Source organism: Simochromis diagramma, unplaced genomic scaffold (genome assembly GCF_900408965.1).
Source record: "Simochromis diagramma unplaced genomic scaffold, fSimDia1.1 OVJJ01000293.1, whole genome shotgun sequence".
Classification (NCBI taxonomy): domain Eukaryota; kingdom Metazoa; phylum Chordata; class Actinopteri; order Cichliformes; family Cichlidae; genus Simochromis; species Simochromis diagramma.
This window is the reverse complement of record NW_024386801.1, coordinates 6,136,079-6,157,259: the sequence shown is the minus strand read 5'-3', so window position 1 is coordinate 6,157,259 and position 21,181 is coordinate 6,136,079. Positions and strand designations below refer to the sequence as shown.

The window sequence follows — 21,181 nt, the reverse complement described above, 5'->3', positions numbered from 1 at the left end:
AAAAAATTTGTATCTTTGTCCAAAAACTTATGGACGTGATTTTACTGATGAACATGTGGCTGGAACATGCCTGTCACTGTGGAAATTACTTTTTGTCCAAAATTTGCTCTCATGTCTGCAAAAAACAGTGCCTTTGATATGTGTAGTTCAATGGTGATACTATAGTTAGAGTTTCGTTGGTAGATAGGAGTTTTTTTTGTTTTGTTCAATTAACATTTGAACCGTGTATGACTTTGAAAAGAGGGAACTTAAGAGTTCTCTCTTTTAACTACTTCCTTAGTTTTACACACTGTATATATTTTTTGAGATGTAGATACAATGCAGCATTTTCTCTGACACTAATGTAAAATTCCTGGCACAGATTATGATAATTACTGTTATTTGCTCACAGTATAATGAATGATGCGACCTTAATACGTTTGAGCATTTGATTATAGTCTTTTTCAGCTGTAAAGTTACCTCTTACCTGTACCTCTCTGACCTGGCATCTTTTAAAGTAATGAAAAAGTGATTAAAAATTGAAAAAGTGATTCAGATATTCTCAATTTACACATTTGTTTCACAGATGAGCTCTAAATCCAGCAGCACATGGAATTGAGAGCTCAATAGTGCCCTCTAGCGTGTCTGTTGTACAATGTGAAAGCAATGCATTGGGTTTTAAAAACAACGTCATATTATTTTACGGTACAAGAACGTATTATGTTTGCTGCATGTTATTTATTTAATGTTATTAGTATAAGGTCCCAGACAGAATCCACTAAAAACAACCTTTCTGGTACAATGGGCAATAATCCTCATGACTAAAAGAGAAAACAAAACAAAACAAAACAAGAAACAAACAAAACATGCTATATGCGGTTCTTTCCTTTTATCCTTAAACATAAGTTTGGGTTTTGTGTCCGTCTTTTGTTACGAACGCCTGCACATGCAGTGCGCAGGAGGAACCCTTGTGAACACGTAGGAAAACTGACAAGGGATTGCCAAATCATTTTCCTGCCTGGGAATGACGTCCCTCCTGCACATTCCAGTTATATTTAGAGCCTATAAATAGGCTCGTGGAGTGCCCCCTAGGCTTTGTTGACTGCAGGCAGCAGCAGTCAGAGCACAAGTCCTACAAATTGTGACCTTTGTGGGTATATCAATGAAATCATTAATCATTTCAATCATTAAAGTATTGATATGAATCTCTCACTCTGGTTAAAAAATTAAAAAAAAAAAAAAAACATACATATGTGAATTAAAAAAGACAGGTAACATTTCCACTACTAGTAGAATAATCAGTGCTTATATAAATCTAGTCATAAATGAAAACTGTGTAAAAGAGCCGCAATGCGCACACAAATGACAAAGTACAGTGTATTACAACTCATATTGCGACACATACACACATCGAGAGATAAATGCCCCAGACCGGTTGAAATCCTGCTATGGTTTATGGGTAAAAGTACGCCTGGTATCCGCCCATATACGCGTAAAGCAGGCCAGACGGAGCAGCTAGGCCGGGGCGCTGGATCAAATGGAAAGTTCAATCGATTAATTTGCTCACTTTTTCGCATGTTCTCTCTTGCTTGTGAACCGACGACAGATCAACTTAAATGCGGGAGTTTTGGTGAGAAATAGGAAATGCAGAGATCGTGTGAAACGAGAGGAATATCAGCTTGACTCGGTCGCTACTTCGGACGCGGAACTCCACTCAGTAAAAGGTAAAACAAATGGAGGAGATTATTACATGTTGGGCCCCCTTTCCTTTTTTTTTTTTGTAGTGCTTGTCGAAACATTGTTTTCACTGATGTAGTTAGTCGGTCACCGTGCCCGCTATCTAAACACTAAACAACACCGCTATAGTGGTATTATTCATTTTCGGTTTTTTGAACTTAACTACGCCCAATTGTTAACCTACCGTCTGGCCCTGCAACGCAGACCTGTGAGCTAGCTTATCAATGGCGGCTTCAAAATCTGGCACCCTTCCCCTTTGAATGAATGATAACGAGTGTGTCGGGGTAGGCGGTGCAGCCAGTGCTCCTTTTAATGAATTACATTTTTATAATACGTTAAGTTAGCTGATGTGGTCTCATGGTGAGTTTACTTTCGAGGCTGTTGGCGAGCTCCAATGCTAAGCTTGCTAGCAGCACAGCAGCCTGGTGCTCAGACGGTTTTACACAGCCTTTCTGGTAACCCTGTAGCCGCAAAGCGGTGAATTTAAATCAAAATCCTTGTTGACTTTTAAGTATGCTACTGATGCTTCTACCTGTTGAAGCATGATAGGTGGTCTTTCATTGAAAAGCTAAATCACGTAGCCGGCTAACCGTTCCAAACTAGCATAACGATATGTTTGCTAATAAATATCGACAAGTCTTCTTGTGTAATAGGTGATATATTTTTTTTTCTCCCGCAGTGATATTCAGTTCAGTGGTTTTTTTTTTTTCTTCTTCTTCCTCTATTGGGAATGTCCTTGATTTCAGGAATGTCAACATAAAGTTGGATGCACTGCATGCCATTAATGGGTTCAGTTTAAGGCAAGCTACAGCCACGAGTGGCACACTCCTATCTTAAGGAAATAAGGTTTCCATCGACCTTCCACAGCTTCAAAACTTTTCCACAGTTTGAAGCAGATCTTTTTCACTGTATTAAAAAAAAAAAAAAATCTCAGTCCTTAAAACGCAAATTATATTTTCTTACTGGAGTACAAGAGCTACATTCCTTATTTTTAAATTGTTGTTTGTTGCTTGACAGCTTGCTATATTCATTCATTTTCCACTTTCACTGACTAGTATGCTGCAAAGTGACAGCATAGACATAGAGACGTGAAAGCCATGTGGCACACTCAGAGGAATCTCCATTGACACTGGAATTGGTCTTATCTGTTCAGGTTAAAGATGAGGTTGTTTCTTTACAGATAGCGTCCTCATCAATGACATGTGTAAATCACTTAGTGTGTAGATGAAATAATAGGGGACAATTTTATAAAGAAAAGTGTTGTGAGCACAAACCAGTTTATTAGTAGTTGGGCAAATGCATAGCATTCTAGACATAGCAATAATATTTAGTGGCACTCCTCCCTGACTGCAGGCTCGGCCGAGCTGTCTGTGCTGTAGCCTCTGAAAAGACCAGCAACTACTATTGATGTGTTCCGCTCCACACAGCAGACAGACAGCAGAGACCCTCCCAGTTGCCTGTCAATTTTGGAGCCTTAATGTAATGTCATGGATTTCTGCCTGGGGTTGGCGTCTGTTGTGGAGCTGTCACTCAGAAAACACTACTGAATTTAGACATTTAATTATATATACGCATAATCTCATCTTTATGCATTTTATTTCACGTTTGATGTTTCTGACAATTTTCAGAGACAGCAATTTCAATTGATTATTTAAAGAATATTTGATAATATAGCAGCTTTTTGTGAATCCATTTGGGTTTTTTCTGTTTATACCCTCCACTTGCATACAAACACATGCAGATTAACCATCTATTGTGTTTGTGGCAAGCTTCTTCTACAAGCCTCTTGGTTAATACTAAAATGGGCATTTTCTCTGTGAAAAGCAAACTAAACTTGGTGTGAAATCTAATTTCCCAGTGATTCAGGTGTGTTATTAAAAGAATAGCTGAGGGCGAGTTGAGTTACTCACTGGAAGTGGTGTTCATATATTAATATCTTCTCATTCTGCCAATCCTGAGTGTGCAGATTTCCAGTAAACAAACGGGTTGTTGTACAGAAATGACAATGTTTGAATGCGATTAGATTGTAAAATTGTTTTAAGTGGAAAATGCACGAGGCATTGATTGTGCACCAGATAAACTAATACTTTCCATTTGACTTTCACTGAAGATAATCATATAATGAGATTGTATTTTTGTTTTTTTTTAACTTGCAGGTGAATCATGACAGAATATAAACTGGTTGTGGTGGGAGCTGGTGGCGTTGGCAAAAGCGCACTTACCATTCAGCTCATCCAGAATCACTTCGTGGATGAATATGACCCCACCATTGAGGTAAAGGAAAAATATAGAATGTTTCTGTTCCTGTGTCTTTGTGTATGTGTCGACATATGAAAGGGGGCAGCACAAGTTGTAAGTCCTGTTTTTATATATATTTGTGTATATATTCACAAAAATGAGTTGCAACAGGTTTTACTGGTTTAAGCTTTAAAGAGAGACTCCAAACAGGTTTTCTAGAACTTTCAATGGATGTCTTCCTGCCCGAGCTCTCAAAAGGCCAGTGATCAAACTAAGTCCCATCATGATTTCAATCAATTATTGATTTGTTGCTGGAGGTTAGACCATTGATATAGATTAAATAGAAGATGGCATCCAAAGGTATGGCTGTTCACTGGAGCAAAGAGTAATTATTTGTTAGATGGGATTGAGTGTAGTTATCAGTGTAATAAAAAGCTGGAGTACGTCGACACGGTAGAAACGAGCTCATTGTAATATGAGGTCTGCTGAAAAATGAAGTGCCCTACTGGTGTAATGAACAGAAGATGCCCTGTGGTATCTTTTATTGAAATCATCTCATAACTTTAAGTATCGTAATTATTAGATTAAAAATGCGATATCATCGGTAAATCACACTCAGCCAACACATTTAGAGTAACTTAAAATCTGTTTAAAAATTATTAAATAAGCTATCATCTCATTATATTACATCTCTTAAAACCACTAAATTCCAGGATTCTCATGTGTTTTGCTTCCAGGACTCTTACAGAAAGCAGGTAGTCATTGACGGAGAGACATGTCTACTGGACATCCTGGACACAGCAGGTCAGGAGGAGTACAGCGCCATGAGGGATCAATACATGAGGACAGGGGAGGGTTTCCTCTGTGTCTTTGCCATCAACAACACCAAGTCCTTTGAAGACATTCACCACTATAGGTGAGCTAGGGGAGAAATTGCCTCATGTCTTTGTAACCAGTATGTAGTAGTTTACTTAAAACTAAGAAATAACATGCTGTATTTTGAATTCACTAAAGTGTATATATAAAAATGTATATTTTTATATATATATATGGGGTGCAATAATACACAAAATTCACGGCTCGGTTCGATATTTTATTTGATACAAAAAATGTTCATGCCTTTTTAATTTTTCATTTATTAAAATTATAAATATATATTTTAACTCCAAAGTACAGTTTTTAAATTTAATGTTGCTGAAACAACAAAATAAAAAAATAAATAAATATCTGATCGAGAAATCCCTCATCTTTGGAAAAGAGAGTTTATTACAGCGAAATGGCTCTTTCCAAAATAAAAGCTATACTATAGCCTTCTTCTGGGGTATATTCTCAGCAGCATATTAAACATATCAGGTCCCCATGAGGAGAATCATGTGCTAAAGGCTGTCTAAATGACTCGGGTAAAGTTTGTAGCATGCGTGTTTGTTGTTTTTGTCTGCTTCCACTTGTCTTTGCACTAGGATGATGTCGGTGTAAATGTGCAGTCATATTCGTTGTGTTCCCACTAGTGCCGTCAGTGTTAATCTCGTTAAAATGACATTAACACCATAACGCGGCAAATCTCCGTTAACAAGTTACCGCGGATCGCTCCGTGCGTGGGGCTGGACGGCGTCAACACGTTAACAAGCTAACGCACTAGTTCGAACAAATTGAGCATTGTGTGGCACATCCGACATATTGTTTTACTTTTGTCCATGACGCGCTTACCATCAGGGTCATGCTTCACATGAAAACCAAGATAGTTCCAAACGCCAGATCTGAATGAGGGTGGGGGAGGTTCAGTTTCGGGTAGCGTTGAGGCAGTTGCCATGTTGCAAGGAGCTTAGCTTCTGTCTTGCTAGCTTGCGCTGCGCTCAGTGGATCTGCACTCGACAGTGCAGCTTAGGCGGGGTAGTCGAACGCAGATCCACTGAGCGCTCAACACAGACAGCATCGTCAGAAGAAAAGTTGATAAAATAAATAAAAAATGTTTTATTGTTATATATATTTTATTTACTGTAGCAACCCCCCCTGCCCCCAACTTATTGATATACTAAAATATTGTAAATATACGGGATCTTCTATTAAAATGTAAAAAAACAAAAACACTGTAGGAATTACAACTACAGCAGAATATGTGTATCAGTGTTCTGTAAGGGGCTGAGCTTAAGTCATTAATGTTCTTGTTTCTGAAAACTACAGCAACACTTGCAGTTTATAGAAAGTCATTCTGTACACTACAAGTGTTTTGTGTTTTCAGTGTGGTTTGTTTGTACATTGTGTTTTCTAACATCATATTATAGGGCTGCACGATTAATCGTTAGAAAATCGCGATCTCGATTCATACTTATGTGCGATCTCATTTCTAAATGACAACGATTTTATTAAAAAAAAAAAAAAAAAAAAAGATGACGACGATTGTACCGCATTTTGATCCGGGACGTACTCTGCATGAAAAGAAGCGCTCACTCTTCCTGCTCAACAAATGACAAGGGCGGAGCCTTATACCACGTGATACAGAAGCTGTGCCGTGTGATGCTAAAATTAGCAGGGAAAAAACAACGGAGAGCACGTCAGGGATGACGAGAAAGTGACAGGAGAAAATCCGTTCCGGTCAACCACCCAAACACCAATAACGGGAACCTTATACAGCGCTTCCCTATACACGTCGAACTCAAAGAAATTACGGAGGCTTTCACTTATCACCTGACCAAGGATATGGCTCCCATCAACACTGTGCAAAACGAGGGATTTAGGAAAATGATCAACACCCTAGACAAACGCTACACAGTGCCGTCCCGCAACTATTTTTCTATTGTTGCACTACCTGCTCTATACATGCAGTGTCGAGCAACGGTGGAGACGGAATTTCAAGCAGATCTCAATTCTAAGCCAAAAAATCGTGATTCTCATTTTATGCAAAATCGTGCAGCCCTATCGTATTACGTAGCCAATGGAGTACTACACAAGTAAAATGAAACTAAAACTGTAATTCTGTTCTGGCTGTGAATGTGTAGAGAACAGATTAAGCGGGTGAAGGACTCTGAGGACGTCCCCATGGTGCTGGTGGGGAACAAGTGTGACCTCCCGTCCCGGACAGTGGACACAAAGCAGGCTCAGGACTTAGCACGTAGCTACGGCATTCCCTTTATTGAGACCTCAGCCAAAACCAGACAGGTGAGAATCCCAACAACAGACTGGGTGTTGTCCTCAAGACTCAAAGTGGCTCATTTGTCAACTCTGTCACTAAACTGTTGTGGGATTGCACTGGAGGTATGGAGAGCATGTTAAATGGTGTGGAGGTGCATGTGGTCTCAGGGTTATTGGTCGTTTTGTCATTTCCATAAATGTTCCTTTCGTATCAAATTGTTTTTTCAGAAAAGGTAAGCTAATTGTAATTTTGGTAACACAGCTGGATGATTTTGGGAAATGGATCACAAGAATGTGATTGTATCATGAGGGATTATTGATTTGTGTTGCTATCTCTGTTGGTCCTTTTTTTCTTTTTTTTTTCTTTTTTTTTTTTTTTTTTAAAATGATTATCTTGCTTGAAATTGTCTCAGGAAACACGCTGTGCATCATTAAATCTTTTTTGGTTAATTTAAATTTAATGGGTGACAATGTAATCATTGCATGCTGCTTTGTCACGGATATGTGAATTAAATCATTATTAGCCCACCTGCAAAGGATCCTGCTTTATAAATAATCAGCAAATCGGTGTCAGGGACTCTGCATGAAAGGGCAAAGTGTCGGAAATTAATCAGAGGGTTAATGATTCTGCTTACTGGTTGCTGTGTCTGGGGTTTTGGAAGATTTGCTGTGATATCAGTGGTGTGTGTTGTGGGCATGGCTTTAGGTAGCAGACTGGCTATTGGAGTGATCTGTAAGCGCATTTTAGTGTTCTCTGATCTGGGGTGAATCATAGTTCCTTTTGGTGCAGGGAAGTTCAGTGTCCACACAGTGCTGCTTCTATTAGAACCGGAACTATTACATTTATTTGAAGCCACTCATGGCTACTCTTAAATAATTTAATCTTCTCTGGAAATGCACGATGTGCACAATATACAATTTTGAAATGATACCAAACAAATACTGTTACCACTCGCCCACTGCAAGCTTGGAAGGTGTTTGTTTTTAAAACGTCATACAGTTTTGGAACTTGCACACGTTACATGAATAACGAAGGAGGTTTTGGACACACCAACACAGTCCTCGCTCACGACTTACCCTGCTTGCCGCATTTGTCATCTTAAAAAATAAAGTTCTAGAGAAGCATTTAAGCTTGTTCTGCTGGAAGTAATGGTAACTCCATTTCAGATTCCCAAATGCATCTGCTAAAAATGAGATTTTCACTGAATCATCTAAAATTGGCTGTGGTGCAGAGGCCAGAGGGGATAATTGGCTAAATTAAAATCTGGTGGCTTGAGCTCTGCTGCTTTTTTTTTTTTTTTGAGAAATGTCACAATACGAATATATTTGCAATTTTTATTATGACAAAACTCAACTGGCCTCGATCCAGCAATGCATTCCCTGACCACACCTGCCTTTGTACTGCACCCCTATGTTTGATGTTCAGGTCACACCTGTAAAGTTTAACTGCGTCTTACATAGTTGTAAAGGTATCATATTCATAACAATCTGTCCACAAGCAGATATAAAACCACAAGCTAAAGCAAAGAGAGCCGCCTTGTCTTAGTCCTCACTACAGTAGATGTCTCAGGGATCTTATTTACAGTGGGGCAAAAAAGTATTTAGTCAGCCACCGATTGTGCAAGTTCCCCCACCTAAAATGATGACAGAGGTCAGTAATTTGCACCAGAGGTACACTTCAACTGTGAGAGACAGAATGTGAAGAAAAAAATCCATGAATCCACATGGTAGGATTTGTAAAGAATTTATTCGTAAATCAGGGTGGAAAATAAGTATTTGGTCAATAACAAAAATACAACTCAATACTTTGTAACACAACCTTTGTTGGCAATAACAGAGGTCAAACGTTTACTATAGGTCTTTACCAGGTTTGCACACACAGTAGCTGGTATTTTGGCCCATTCCTCCATGCAGATCTTCTCGAGAGCAGTGATGTTTTGGGGCTGTCGCCGAGCAACACCAACTTTCAACTCCCGCCACAGATTTGCTATGGGGTTGAGGTCTGGAGACTGGCTAGGCCACTCCAGGACTTTCAAATGCTTCTTACGGAGCCACTCCTTTGTTGCCCGGGCGGTGTGTTTTGGATCATTGTCATGTTGGAAGACCCAGCCTCGTTTCATCTTCAAAGTTCTCACTGATGGAAGGAGGTTTTGGCTCAAAATCTCACGATACATGGCCCCATTCATTCTGTCCTTAACACGGATCAGTCGTCCTGTCCCCTTGGCAGAAAAACAGCCCCATAGCATGATGTTTCCACCCCCATGCTTCACAGTAGGTATGGTGTTCTTGGGATGCAACTCAGTATTCTTCTTCCTCCAAACACGACGAGTTGAGTTTATACCAAAAAGTTCTACTTTGGTTTCATCTGACCACATGACATTCTCCCAATCCTCTGCTGTATCATCCATGTGCTCTCTGGCAAACTTCAGACGGGCCTGGACATGCACTGGCTTCAGCAGCGGAACACGTCTGGCACTGCGGGATTTGATTCCCTGCCGTTGTAGTGTGTTACTGATGGTGACCTTTGTTACTTTGGTCCCAGCTCTCTGCAGGTCATTCACCAGGTCCCCCCGTGTGGTTCTGGGATCTTTGCTCACCGTTCTCATGATCATTTTGACCCCACGGGATGAGATCTTGCGTGGAGCCCCAGATCGTGGGAGATTATCAGTGGTCTTGTATGTCTTCCATTTTCTGATGATTGCTCCCACAGTTGATTTTTTCACACCAAGCTGCTTGCCTATTGTAGATTCACTCTTCCCAGTCTGGTGCAGGTCTACAATACTTTTCCTGGTGTCCTTCGAAAGCTCTTTGGTCTTGGCCAGTTTGGAGTCTGACTGTTTGAGGCTGTGGACAGGTGTCTTTTATACAGATGATGAGTTCAAACAGGTGCCATTCATACAGGTAACGAGTGGGGGACAGAAAAGCTTCTTACAGAAGACGTTACAGGTCTGTGAGAGCCAGAGATTTTCCTTGTTTGAGGTGACCAAATACTTATTTTCCACCCTAATTTACGAATAAATTCTTTACAAATCCTACCATGTGGATTCATGGATTTTTTTTTTTTTTTTTTTTTTTTTCACATTCTGTCTCTCACAGTTGAAGTGTACCTCTGGTGCAAATTACTGACCTCTGTCATCATTTTAAGTGGGGGAACTTGCACAATCGGTGGCTGACTAAATACTTTTTTGCCCCACTGTACCATCACAGAACACTTGGATACATGTACTCAGAAGGTGAAAATAAGAGCAGCCACACTGGTAATCAAAATTCTGAACCACTCCTGCACCATATTACACCTCTCCACTGTCTGTTTACAGTTGTGGTCAGAAGTTTACACAAACTCAACAAATTCTGCCAAGAAGGGTGGTCAGCAATCCAGCCAGAACTATGCCAGAAGCGTGTTGATGGCTGGTGTCTGGTTGAGGTGCAACTCAAGAAGGGACATTTAGCCAAATATTAGTGGGGGCGTGTCTTTGTATTTGAGCCTGTGTGGATTAGAGAAAACTAAAATGAACTCAAAGCTCAAGCTTAAAGATGTATGCTGTACAATCAGTTGAAAGAAAAAAAATAATGGCCCAAAATTATCAGGATATTCATGCCCATGATAAGTGAATTAAAACTTCTGACTACAACTGTATACATATATTCAATGCGTTGCACTTGTTTTGGACTGATGTAGCTGAATACACTGCTTTTGTCAGTTTCAATGTGGGTGGAAAAGTAAGGAGACTACAGTGCATCATTGCTTAATAGTAGTCAGGTCAGGCAACATACTGAATCAAAGTATTTGTTTTCTGAATGACTTAATATTTATTTCCTCTCCTTAAAAACACTCAAATTATCTTTTTAAAGATATGGAGGGGGGAAAAAAAATCAACATTTATATTCATCCATATCCCAAGATTTTGAAATAAAGTGTTATGCAGAGGATTAGGCAGGGCAAACTTTGCAAGTAGACCTGCACCGCCAGTTTGCTTTACTCCTTCGTATTTGTAGTTTGTAACAAATGCATCCAAATAGTATGTCCTCCCCCCTCCTCCTGTGTATTCCTCAACATTGAGGAAAGTTGTGTTTCATACTGCAGAGAGTGGAAGATGCCTTTTACACTCTGGTACGGGAGATCAGGCTGTACCGGGTCAATAAGATCAGCAAGGAAGAAAAGACTCCGCGCTGTGTCAAGCTTAAAAAGTGTGTTGTGATGTGAAGGGGTAAGTGTATGCAGCCGCACACCCACCAGCTCTGCGTGTGTGTTGTTAGTGGGAATTGTGGTGAAGGAAATGGAAGAAGACACTCAGTGAGGAGCTGGTGCTTCACATGTTCTCAAAGCTAACCTGCTGGTTTCTATTGGGGCTGTGGTGTGAGTCTAACATGAGGCTGAGGCAGCTGATGATTCCTGTCCTTTCAGTGTTTCTGTGTATCATGGTTGATTTTATTGAGTTTGTTTTCACACTGGATTGGTTTACTGAGCCTAAAGAACTTTGATCTATGCAAGCTAGTCTACTTTCACACTGGTGGACATTTGCATTATGCCTTCCTCATATAGGGGTGGGGATTTTTTTTTTTCTCCCCTTATTTCCATTATGAATGATGACTGTGCTTATTGAGAGATGTCAGAAAAATTGAACGCTGTAAGTAGAAAAAGCACGACTTAAGTAACAGTCTGCATAGAGTGAGAAATGTTACAAAAAAACCCAAACAAGTGCCTACCTTATTGCTCAACTCGAGCATAAAAACTAACACGGCACCAGGTTTGGGTTTGTTTTCCGACTGTAAAGCTGGGAGTCTGTTTTCTGTCCTGTTTTAATCCAAACACGACTACTGAAATACATTTTCCTATAATGAAAGAAACCTTCTTTCTGCACTTTGGCAGCCAGACCTTTTCCTTTTAGTCAACCTGGAAAGGGGTCTGCACTTGTGTTCACACAGTCAGATTTCCAGGCTAACCGTTCCTAGATTCAGACTACCAGTGTGAAAGTGTCCTAATGGGCTGAAATCAGCATGAACAATGGGGTTTTTGGGCTGGTTTAGCCATCATGTGTGATTAGAGGATGTTACTGCAAACATTGGACTGAATCATTTGCTGGAATGTGTTTCTGCGAAGGATGCGCTTTGAGAAAATGGCAGAGATGTGTCGTCAACAAATTGTGTGCGTGTGGTTTTAAGGCAATTTTTCCTGCTGATATAAATCCCTTCTTCTTTACTCTGTTTTGTTTTCCTGCTGTCTTTGTCAAAACCTTAAATTGGCCTCAGGCTCTTTACTCTACTGCTCCTTACAGATTATTGTCACATTTACACACCGTTCAAAATGTTCATCATACACTTACGTCAGTGTGCCATTAAAACGACACTTGCTGCATTTCCATGGAGCCTGTTACTCACCAATAATCTGAATAGGATCTTTGTGAGAGAATAAAAGCCTAATTTAAATACCTCTGTCAGAATAAATTGGCGTATTTATATAAAAACAAAACAAAGTTTTATTACCCCTTTAACTTTTTTTTTTTTTTTTTTTTTAAAGGGCTAATTTAAATTTGTTTATTCATTGCTTGTGAGAGCACTTTTCCCAGCGGTGCATCTTTTCCACTGGAACTATATTTTATGAATACTTCAGGTACATACATTTTAAATCCCGTACTGGTGCCAGACTGTGCTGATGACATTGAGAAATGAAGCCCATGTAACTGCAGCCACTGTCTTTGATGTCAGTGGAAGCACCACTGACTTTTATTCTGAAACACACATTTTATTCAGCATGTCCTAAATGGTTCGAATCGGATTGATCCCCCGAATTGTGTCTCATTTACAGAATGTACACTTAATCAGAAAACGGTGTATTTAAAATGGACAGACTTTTTATTTGGAGATTTTGATTCACTTTTAGTAGACAAGTTTACACAGTGCAGTCATGAACAAAGCTTCTTATTCTAACGGTGCACACTCTCTGCTTGTTTTCCAGGGCGTTGACGATGCCTTTTACACGTTAGTGCGAGAAATCCGGAAGCATAAGGAGAAGATGAGCAAGGAGGGCAAAAAGAAGAAAAAGAAGTCCAAGACAAAGTGTACAATTATGTGAATAATGATTCCCTTTTAAGACAAAAAAATGCAACTATGTTGAACAGTTCAAGTAATACATTTTGTACATTACACTAAATTATTAGCCTATTTCTCCATACCCACACAATACTAAACCTGAACTGAATTTTCTGCCTTTTCTTTCTTTTTTTTTTTTTCTCTTCTTATTTGCTTCTTTGGACACCAATAAGCTTCATTTTCAGTTTAGTGCCAGTTGCCCACAATATGGGTTCAAGAGCCTGATGAATTTAGAATTTTTATTTTTTAAATGATAATGCTGATTTGGAGCATTTTACAGAGCTGGGAGCCAATTGCATTGCAAATTATGTTTAACAAATTATTCATTAAACCTTGAGTTAATTTTCTCTTTGCTTGAAAGGTCATGTTCTCTAATGACCTTTTTAAAAGTATGGGATGCCAAAGAATGAATTTTCATCCCGCTCACGTAGACAATATGGATATGAAGAAAGGACCAACAGTCAGCCAGATGAGATCCAATGAGATCCAATCCCAGCCCCTGTGTTTTGTCCCCGTCTCTAACGACCTCTAGGTATGACTTAGCTATGTCACTGATAAGTATGCATGCAAACTCCTACTCATCTCTGAATGTTTTAACACCTTCATTAGTTATTAATTAATTTGTCTTTTCTTAGTACTGTGTGTTCTTGCCATGAGGTGAGAGAGGTTTTTTGTTTTTTGTTTTTTTTCTCCTTTTTGCATGAATTATGTCCTAGAAGACATGGGTAAACTGCCTCTGGTCGATGGATTAAACTAAGCCAGCGATAAAGAACTCTGACTCGGTTGGACATAGTCTAGTTTTTCAGGTTTTTTTGAAAGTAGTTTTTTGCTTTTGTTTTGTGAGAAATAAATCTGCCTTTTTTTTTTCTTTTTTCTTTTTTTTTAAAGCAGAAATTCTAAGCAAGATATATATTTTTGAACCCATTTTTTGTCTTAATAAGATGGGACTAGCAGCCACATTATGAGGGTCATTTTGTGTTGCCTTTTTTGACTTCGGTTAAAAGTTTCCTGCTTTTCTTTAGGCTAAGATTTGACTGTAGGATTGTTTTGATTCATCCTGACAAATAATCATTTCATCAATATATGCTCAAAAACAGCTGTTAACAGCTGTCGTTCTCCTTGTGGACTTCGTATTTGACCGTAATGTTTAGGTTCACTGCATAATTTAAGGTTTGTCCAGCAGCAGAACATAAGAGGCCACGGAGGTGTCTTGCGCACTAACTTCTTTGCTTGTGAGCAGCTAGAAAGCAGAACGAATCCTTTACGCAGCTGTCAAGAATATTTGTCTTGGTGTGGAGTCACAGAGGTTGTTCAAAATGTTGTCCAAATAAATTTTCAGATTTTGTTTAGCTTTTCGAAGAGGTTTTTGGTTTTTTTCTTTCTTCCCTTCTCTCTCCTACTCCTTGGATTCTTTTGCTTGAGTGTTGAAATTGTTTGTTGGCCTGCCTTTCAACAAAAATGATTGTCCAGCAAAATAATTTTTTTTTTTTTTTTTCTCTCATAAAATGTGTTTAGCGTGGCGATGCAACTGGAACGGATGTTTGTAAATGAGGCAATAATTGCCATAAAATTGGTTCTTAGATTAAATTGTCTGACTTTATTACAAAAATAATAAAAAGTCCAGTTTCCTTCTGGGGTCAACCCCAATTTCACCATTTTCCATTGTATTTACAAACTGCTCATCTGGGTTTTTTAAATTTGCCTTTTATCTTTGCATTAGGTGCTACATATAGATGTCGGAACAGCCGAAACATCATTTATTTTTCCCCCGTGTGCTCTAGAGATACACAAAATGCTCTTCTAGGGGAGCGTTGTTATTCCCACAAAAAGTGATGTTTTGCTTTCAGGATTAATGGATTTTGACCCAGTTTATTATTACCTCTTTTGCTTTCTTTTTTTTCTTTCATGAAGTAGATGATAACTGTTGATGCAATTTTTAATTATGGAACCCTCCTGTCCACAATACTGTTTCACAAGTAGTTTTACTGTAATGTTTGAAATGTTCCTCTTCCTTTTAATGGGTGCCAACAGCTGATTTCTGAAATGTATCATTTATACCTGGATCGTATTTTAACAACCTTTGTATAGTTGTGATAATGAGAGGTGCATATTTTGTAAATTGTGCTTCATTTCATTTGTGTCTACATGAATGTTGCTTTAATGGAGTTTCGCTCCGCTCTCTGTATGTGAACAGCGAGTGTGACTGGGGTCCAGGTTTAGGGAAGTGAATGAATGACCACTTTACATCATACCTGTGGTGGGCAATGTAGAGTGGTGATCTAATCTCAAATGAGTCTATTTTGCCATAAATCTCACCACTCCTATTTAATGTGTAATAAAGAACAAAGTAAAGAGGAACCCAACTATTTTTTTTTTTTTTTTTTTTTTTTCTGTTTCCTTCATAATGTTTTTCCTCCTCTTCAATTTGAATGATCTGATTAGTTTTTTTTTCCATCACAGCACAACAAACTGCTGGAGAATAGGAGAATGTAACTGCAGTATTGACACAAATTTGCAGTGATTAAAAATAGGATCTCATTTTGTTCTTCTGATATTTGAAGACTTCGCCAGTCTTCCCAGTAGATGGCACTGTTCACTCAGTTTGAAAAGTATTACAGATGACAAGGAGCAGCTCTGAAGGCGCATTTCTCCACCTGCTCGCACTTGCTGTAGAGTCAGCCGTGTTCTACCTGGTACATTTTAAAGAATATAAAAGCACTAAATATACTCAAGTCACAGCACAAATATTTACTTTTATTCATTTTGAAAATCATGGACAGGCATTTATGACAAGAATTAACCTCATGTACTGTCATCAGGTTCATTGCGTGCATGAATTAAGTTGATATATTTTAATATGTATAAACAAAAAAACAAAAACATGCCAGTTTCATTAGGCCATGATGCACAGTTCTAACAAAGCAAAGGTTGAGGTTTTATTTGGGAGTCAGTCCAGAGTCCTGATTTGATAAGAAAGCTCAGCTTTAAATATACACACGATCACATTTGTCTTGTATCCTTTCTTTGAAATAGCTTGATCTTATTCTCCAGGTTTAACATAATGAGCTCTTAATGTTATTTCATCTGAATGAAACCGGTTCAGTGCAGGCACCTTGACAGGAATCTAATTTTAACTGTAATTATGTTTGCAAAGTCCAAACAGTTTATTAAAACCCATTTTAGCTCATTAAATTTGCTAAATCTAAGTATTAAGAATTAGCATTGAATGGTGAATACATTTGCTATTTTTCTGAATGGGACAACATCCATTGTCTCTTAAGGCTCTTAAGTTACATGTTTATAGTATTCATATTGTTACATACAGATCCAAGTTTTTATACAGTGAAAAGCTGAGAGTTGTGATGAACTCTGATATAGTGATGTTAAAACATGCAGAGCTATTAATCAAAGAGACTTTAAAAATATTTTAATATCTGGTCCTGTCCTGTGTCCACATGTGACCTTACATCAGATGTGTTTCTTTCAGTCAACATTAGCGTTTCATTTATTCTTTTTCATTTGTACTTTTATGCTCCACCCCTCTAACTCTGACTAGATTTAAATGTATTTTTTAAAAGCATCCAAATCTTATTTACAGCTGTTCAGTACTGACAGAAAACCGCTCCAGAGGTAATCCTTAACTTTGAATGAGAAACCAAGGGTGTTTTTCAGTGTAGCATCAGAATACTAATACCAGGCTTTAAACTTGAAAGAAACTGTTCTCTTTTATATTAATGTGCAAATTTTTGGCTTTCACTTTTTGCATGTCTTTGGAGCTTCGCCCGTGGCATGTTTTTGTTCAATTCGTGTGTTTTTCCTCTCAAAAGCAAGATGCTGAACATCTTTCTGTTACATTCTGACCTTTCTTTCAATCAAAGCAACACTCAGGGTTATTGAAATATATACATACAAAGACTAATGGATAATAATGTAGAAAACATGTGGCTGTTATGGTCATTTTGTACTCTACAGTCTTTCTCTTTAACTCTAGAGTATTTTCATTACTGTACCTTAGTGCAGTCTATTTTATCTCCTTTCCTTTTAAGCCAGCTATCTTCTGATTGGCTGTCTCAGTGACATCACAAAGACCCAAAAGTAGAGAAAAATGATCCGAAACAGACTGTTTAGAGAAGTCTGAAACCTGGTCTGGGACTCACAGGAATTCCTTGTACTTGCTGACCTTATTCAAGATGAGGATCCTCCATTGCACTATATAACACTCAAGTCCACTTTGAAAGACAACTACAGCACTTTGGAAGTAATAATCACTCACTGGCTGCTTTGTTAGGCACACCTGTTCACCTGCTCGTTAATGCAAATGTCTAATCTACACATGGCAGCAACTCAAAGGCGTGAGGACGTTGCCAAGACGACCTGCTGAAGTTCAAACTCAGCATCAGAATGGGGAACAAAGGTGATTTAAGTGACTAAACGTGGCATAACTGTTGGCGCCAGACGGGCTGGTCTTCTCTGGGATTTATGGAATGTACCTGCGACAGTTACAGAATTTCCTGATCTAGTTATTGTGGAAGATGATCCCTCCTTATTGTAGCAGAGACCGACACTCTCCTTTCATATTTGCCCTTACTATTGGTTTTAACTCCATGTAGAAAACAGTGCAGAAGGCTGTTTTTAAATCTAATTGGCTGGGTAAAGTTTTGAGCACGTGTTTAAAAATTAATGATTCAAATCAAGTACAGATAAATTCAGCTTTATTTACCCCCACCTTAAATGCTGTAATCATAATTTCCAAATTAGCCACGTCCCTGTTTAAACATTTCTGTCATTGGCAGTGTATGCCTTGTGATTTTGACATACTGCATCCATGCAAGGAGTTTTAGACGTCAGCATGCTGCTGCATTTGCATAGTTTTATAGAAAGTCCCTTCCTACCAGCCCTTATTTACTGCTACAGTGACAGAAGTTGTCCTCTGGCTTCAACACGCAGGATTGTGTGTTGGAAAACGAGCTTGTTTAGTCATATTCTGTGAAGGGAGATGTCATGTAGCATCAAAGATGAGATATTTTCCCTTGCAGATTTTCAAGAAATAAATGCCAGCTAGATCATGCCCAGAGACAGTATACAAGCTTCAAAAGGACAGGCCTGTGTATGTGTCATATGCCGACAATGCTGGGGTAATTGGCTGCAAAACAATGGTTGGTGTCGAGGCAACCTGTATAGATATATCCTGCTCTGTATTACAGTCTATTAGCCAAAACTGTTTGTGACACTAAAGTTGTAATTATCATTTATGAATTCTTTTTATGCTCTTAACCAATTATAAATGAAAAATAAACGAGCGGCTTAAGCTGTTTTTGTTTGAATAGCCTATTTGATTGCTCGGTTTTCCTTTGTAATTATTCTGCATTGGATATGCCAAATAGCTTGTTTCAAAGGAAGTTAAGTTGTTTTCAAACTGTTGCTGTGAACAATAAACTATGTTACCATATTGTGACAAGCTCCATTACTCTGTCTTCCTAAACAATGGGGCTACGGTGCCTGCCACATACCAGCCAAGAGTGAAAAAGAGAGGAGATCTAATGAATTATGCAGAGAGAGCTTTCTCTCAGCCTGACAGTCTGAAACCAGCCTGGAGAAAATTGTAAGAGAAGTACGAGTCAGTTCAGCCATCACAAATCCCCCTCCCCTTCCCCCCAGGGACTGTCAAGGCCAAGGCCTGTCAGTCAAGCACCGTCTTCCTAAACTGTAATCTGGGGACAGCACTGAGAAGCCTGCAGGTCCGATAAAGCGCCGAAAAGATGCCCCAGAAACCAATCCACGATTCTCTCGGCTCTCGTCAGCGAGAAGGTTGGGCTGGAAAAAGACACAGCAAATGTTCTTAAATTGCTAACATCAAGCTTCAGACCGGGTCCACGCGCAAACCACACAGCCCAAAGCTGGCAATTTCATCTACCCGCTTGCCATGTGCAGGAGAAAGCTGGGTGGCAATCACTACTCCTGACCCCCGCGAGCGTGTGCGAAGAAGGGTGAATTCACAATCATCTGACCGTCCAACCCTCTGCCTTGTTAGTGCGGCGAGTAAGAGAATTTTCTTTTTGATTTTAATGAAGCGTGGCTTCCCTCCCTGGTAGGCAGCTGAATGCGGGGCTGCAAGAGCACAATCTGGTAATGAGAGGCCAGAAGGTTTAGGTGTCTTCACACTGCAGCACATAGAAGAGACTTAATACAGACGTGTTTTCAGCAGCTCAGGAGGAAGCGGAGAGCTGGATGAATATTCATGGAGCGGTGATGAATTGTGTTGCCTACAGCATCGTGCCACTTTGAAAGCCCTCATGCTGCTTCTTTTATCACAGAAGGTCCTTGGCACTAAACCTCATGGGCCACAGCACAGCGCTTCAGCATCCAACTACCAATTATCATCTGAGATCATTAACTTGTTATGTTGACACAAACACTGCAATTTCAGATGCCCCTCTATATTCAAATGACCCTATTCATGAGGAGTGGCTGACTGAGTTGATTGGATTTTTTTCTTGCATGCATCGCAATCAGTCAACAAGTGATGTTTGGACACAAAATTAATGAGCAGCGTACAATGCTTTGAACTGTGGGCATGCTGTGTTCCAAGATGGATAAACAAGCCTCATAATATCTTAGAGTATGCATCAGTACCAATTGATGCTATAATGGCACGATGTTGAATGCTCGCTGCTAGAAGTGCACAAAGCATATTCTCCATGTAATGACGGCAAAGGCACAAGGCAGAAAGATAAAGGGATAGAAGGACAGAGGCGAGAAGGGTGGCAGGGTGGAGGGCGTGGGGATTGAGCAGCGTCATGTTCAGCAGCCCCAGACGGGTGATTCATACCAGCTTCATCACTGGCAACAGACAGGACATCCAGGCCTTTATTACTACCATCCATCACCATCACTTCATCAATCTAAGCTCCTGTGAGCCAGCTCTCCAACTAGTCCCCAAACACCCATCCCAACATGCTGCTGGACAGAGATTTACACCCACCCACTAACATCCTCTGCCTCTGACTTTAACACAGACACAAAACAAAAGAGATGAGCTTCTATGTCAACTTCAGTCTCTCTCTCTCTCTCTCACACACACACACACACACACACACACACACACACACACACACACACACACACACACACACACACACACACACACACACACAAAGACAGAAAGACAGAGAGTTTGGAAAGGCCATTCTGCATGGTGTGAAGCTGTTTCCCTTAGGGCCTCTGACTGACAGGCTATCTTGCACTGTGAAAGCCACTTACACTTCAGCCACATCATGCCACCTGCTGCTGCTGCTGCTGACCAGAGTGTCAGAGAGGCATATCATAATGGATGTACTACACAGTGGGAGAATCGTTAAATCATTCCCACTGCTCCCACCATTAAGGAAAATGTACAAACCTTCTCATATATGCAGTATAAAACACAGACTAAATACTTTTAAAGTCAAAAGTCAAAAGTCTAAATCAACAATGCCTATATCTCAGTACCATCCACCCTGAAGACTTAAAGGAGGTATTAACTGTCTCTGGCAACTTGTTGACAGCAAAACAGGTGGCCAGAAAATTGATTAATATGTGGTGAGAAGTAATTAAGCTGTATTCATATGGCTACACTTGCATCACTCTAATCATGCTTGTATCTATTCAATGAGTGAAAGTTCACCATTGATTATCATTGCAGTTTTATTCTGGTCTCCAACAATCCGTCTTCTTTTAGCTGGTAAATGCTCCATTATGTTCACCAACTTTGTCTCTCTTTCATTTGACTCATACTGTGGGATTTTCGAATTGCTGAATACGGCTTCTAGCTAAGTCTTAATGAAAGCGGTGAATGTTGTGAGACTGAATCAGAACATTAACACTGCAGCCTACAAAAGCAAACAAAAATAAATTACATTTAAAAATATGCAGAAAGACAAATAAAACGTGAAGAGAACTGCTGAGCAGGTTCTAATTCCTTGAGATTCATCACAGCCAGGAATTTGTCTCCTATTCCACAATCATCTAA

The 21,181-nt window shown here is 39.4% G+C and overlaps 1 protein-coding gene across 3 annotated transcripts; it reads left to right on the top strand.

Annotated features, from left to right (window-relative positions):
• The first annotated feature begins 1,441 nt into the window (after positions 1 to 1,441).
• On the top strand, positions 1,442 to 15,536 carry kras (v-Ki-ras2 Kirsten rat sarcoma viral oncogene homolog). 3 transcript variants are annotated; one of them, XM_040025345.1, is made up of 6 exons: positions 1,442 to 1,703; positions 3,873 to 3,990; positions 4,692 to 4,870; positions 6,951 to 7,110; positions 11,168 to 11,283; positions 13,039 to 15,536. In XM_040025345.1, exons 2-6 carry the CDS (start codon positions 3,880 to 3,882, stop codon positions 13,154 to 13,156), a joined length of 684 nt encoding a protein of 227 aa, XP_039881279.1. In that variant the 5' UTR covers positions 1,442 to 1,703; positions 3,873 to 3,879; the 3' UTR covers positions 13,157 to 15,536. The 3 variants fall into 3 exon arrangements, with proteins under 3 accessions (XP_039881279.1, XP_039881277.1, XP_039881278.1); XM_040025343.1 differs by having other exon boundaries at positions 1,445 to 1,703; positions 11,168 to 11,291; positions 13,040 to 13,116; XM_040025344.1 differs by lacking the exon at positions 11,168 to 11,283 and having other exon boundaries at positions 1,449 to 1,703; positions 13,040 to 15,536.
• Positions 15,537 to 21,181: the final 5,645 nt, after the last annotated feature.

Bases quoted from the DNA above. Each gene is read 5' to 3' on its own strand.
- kras (XM_040025345.1), top strand. From the start codon at position 3,880: ATGACAGAATATAAACTGGTTGTGGTGGGAGCTGGTGGCGTTGGCAAA. The intron at 3,991-4,691 runs GTAAAGGAAAAA...TTTTGCTTCCAG, and splicing joins AATATGACCCCACCATTGAG to GACTCTTACAGAAAGCAGGT. The intron at 7,111-11,167 runs GTGAGAATCCCA...TTCATACTGCAG, and splicing joins CCTCAGCCAAAACCAGACAG to AGAGTGGAAGATGCCTTTTA.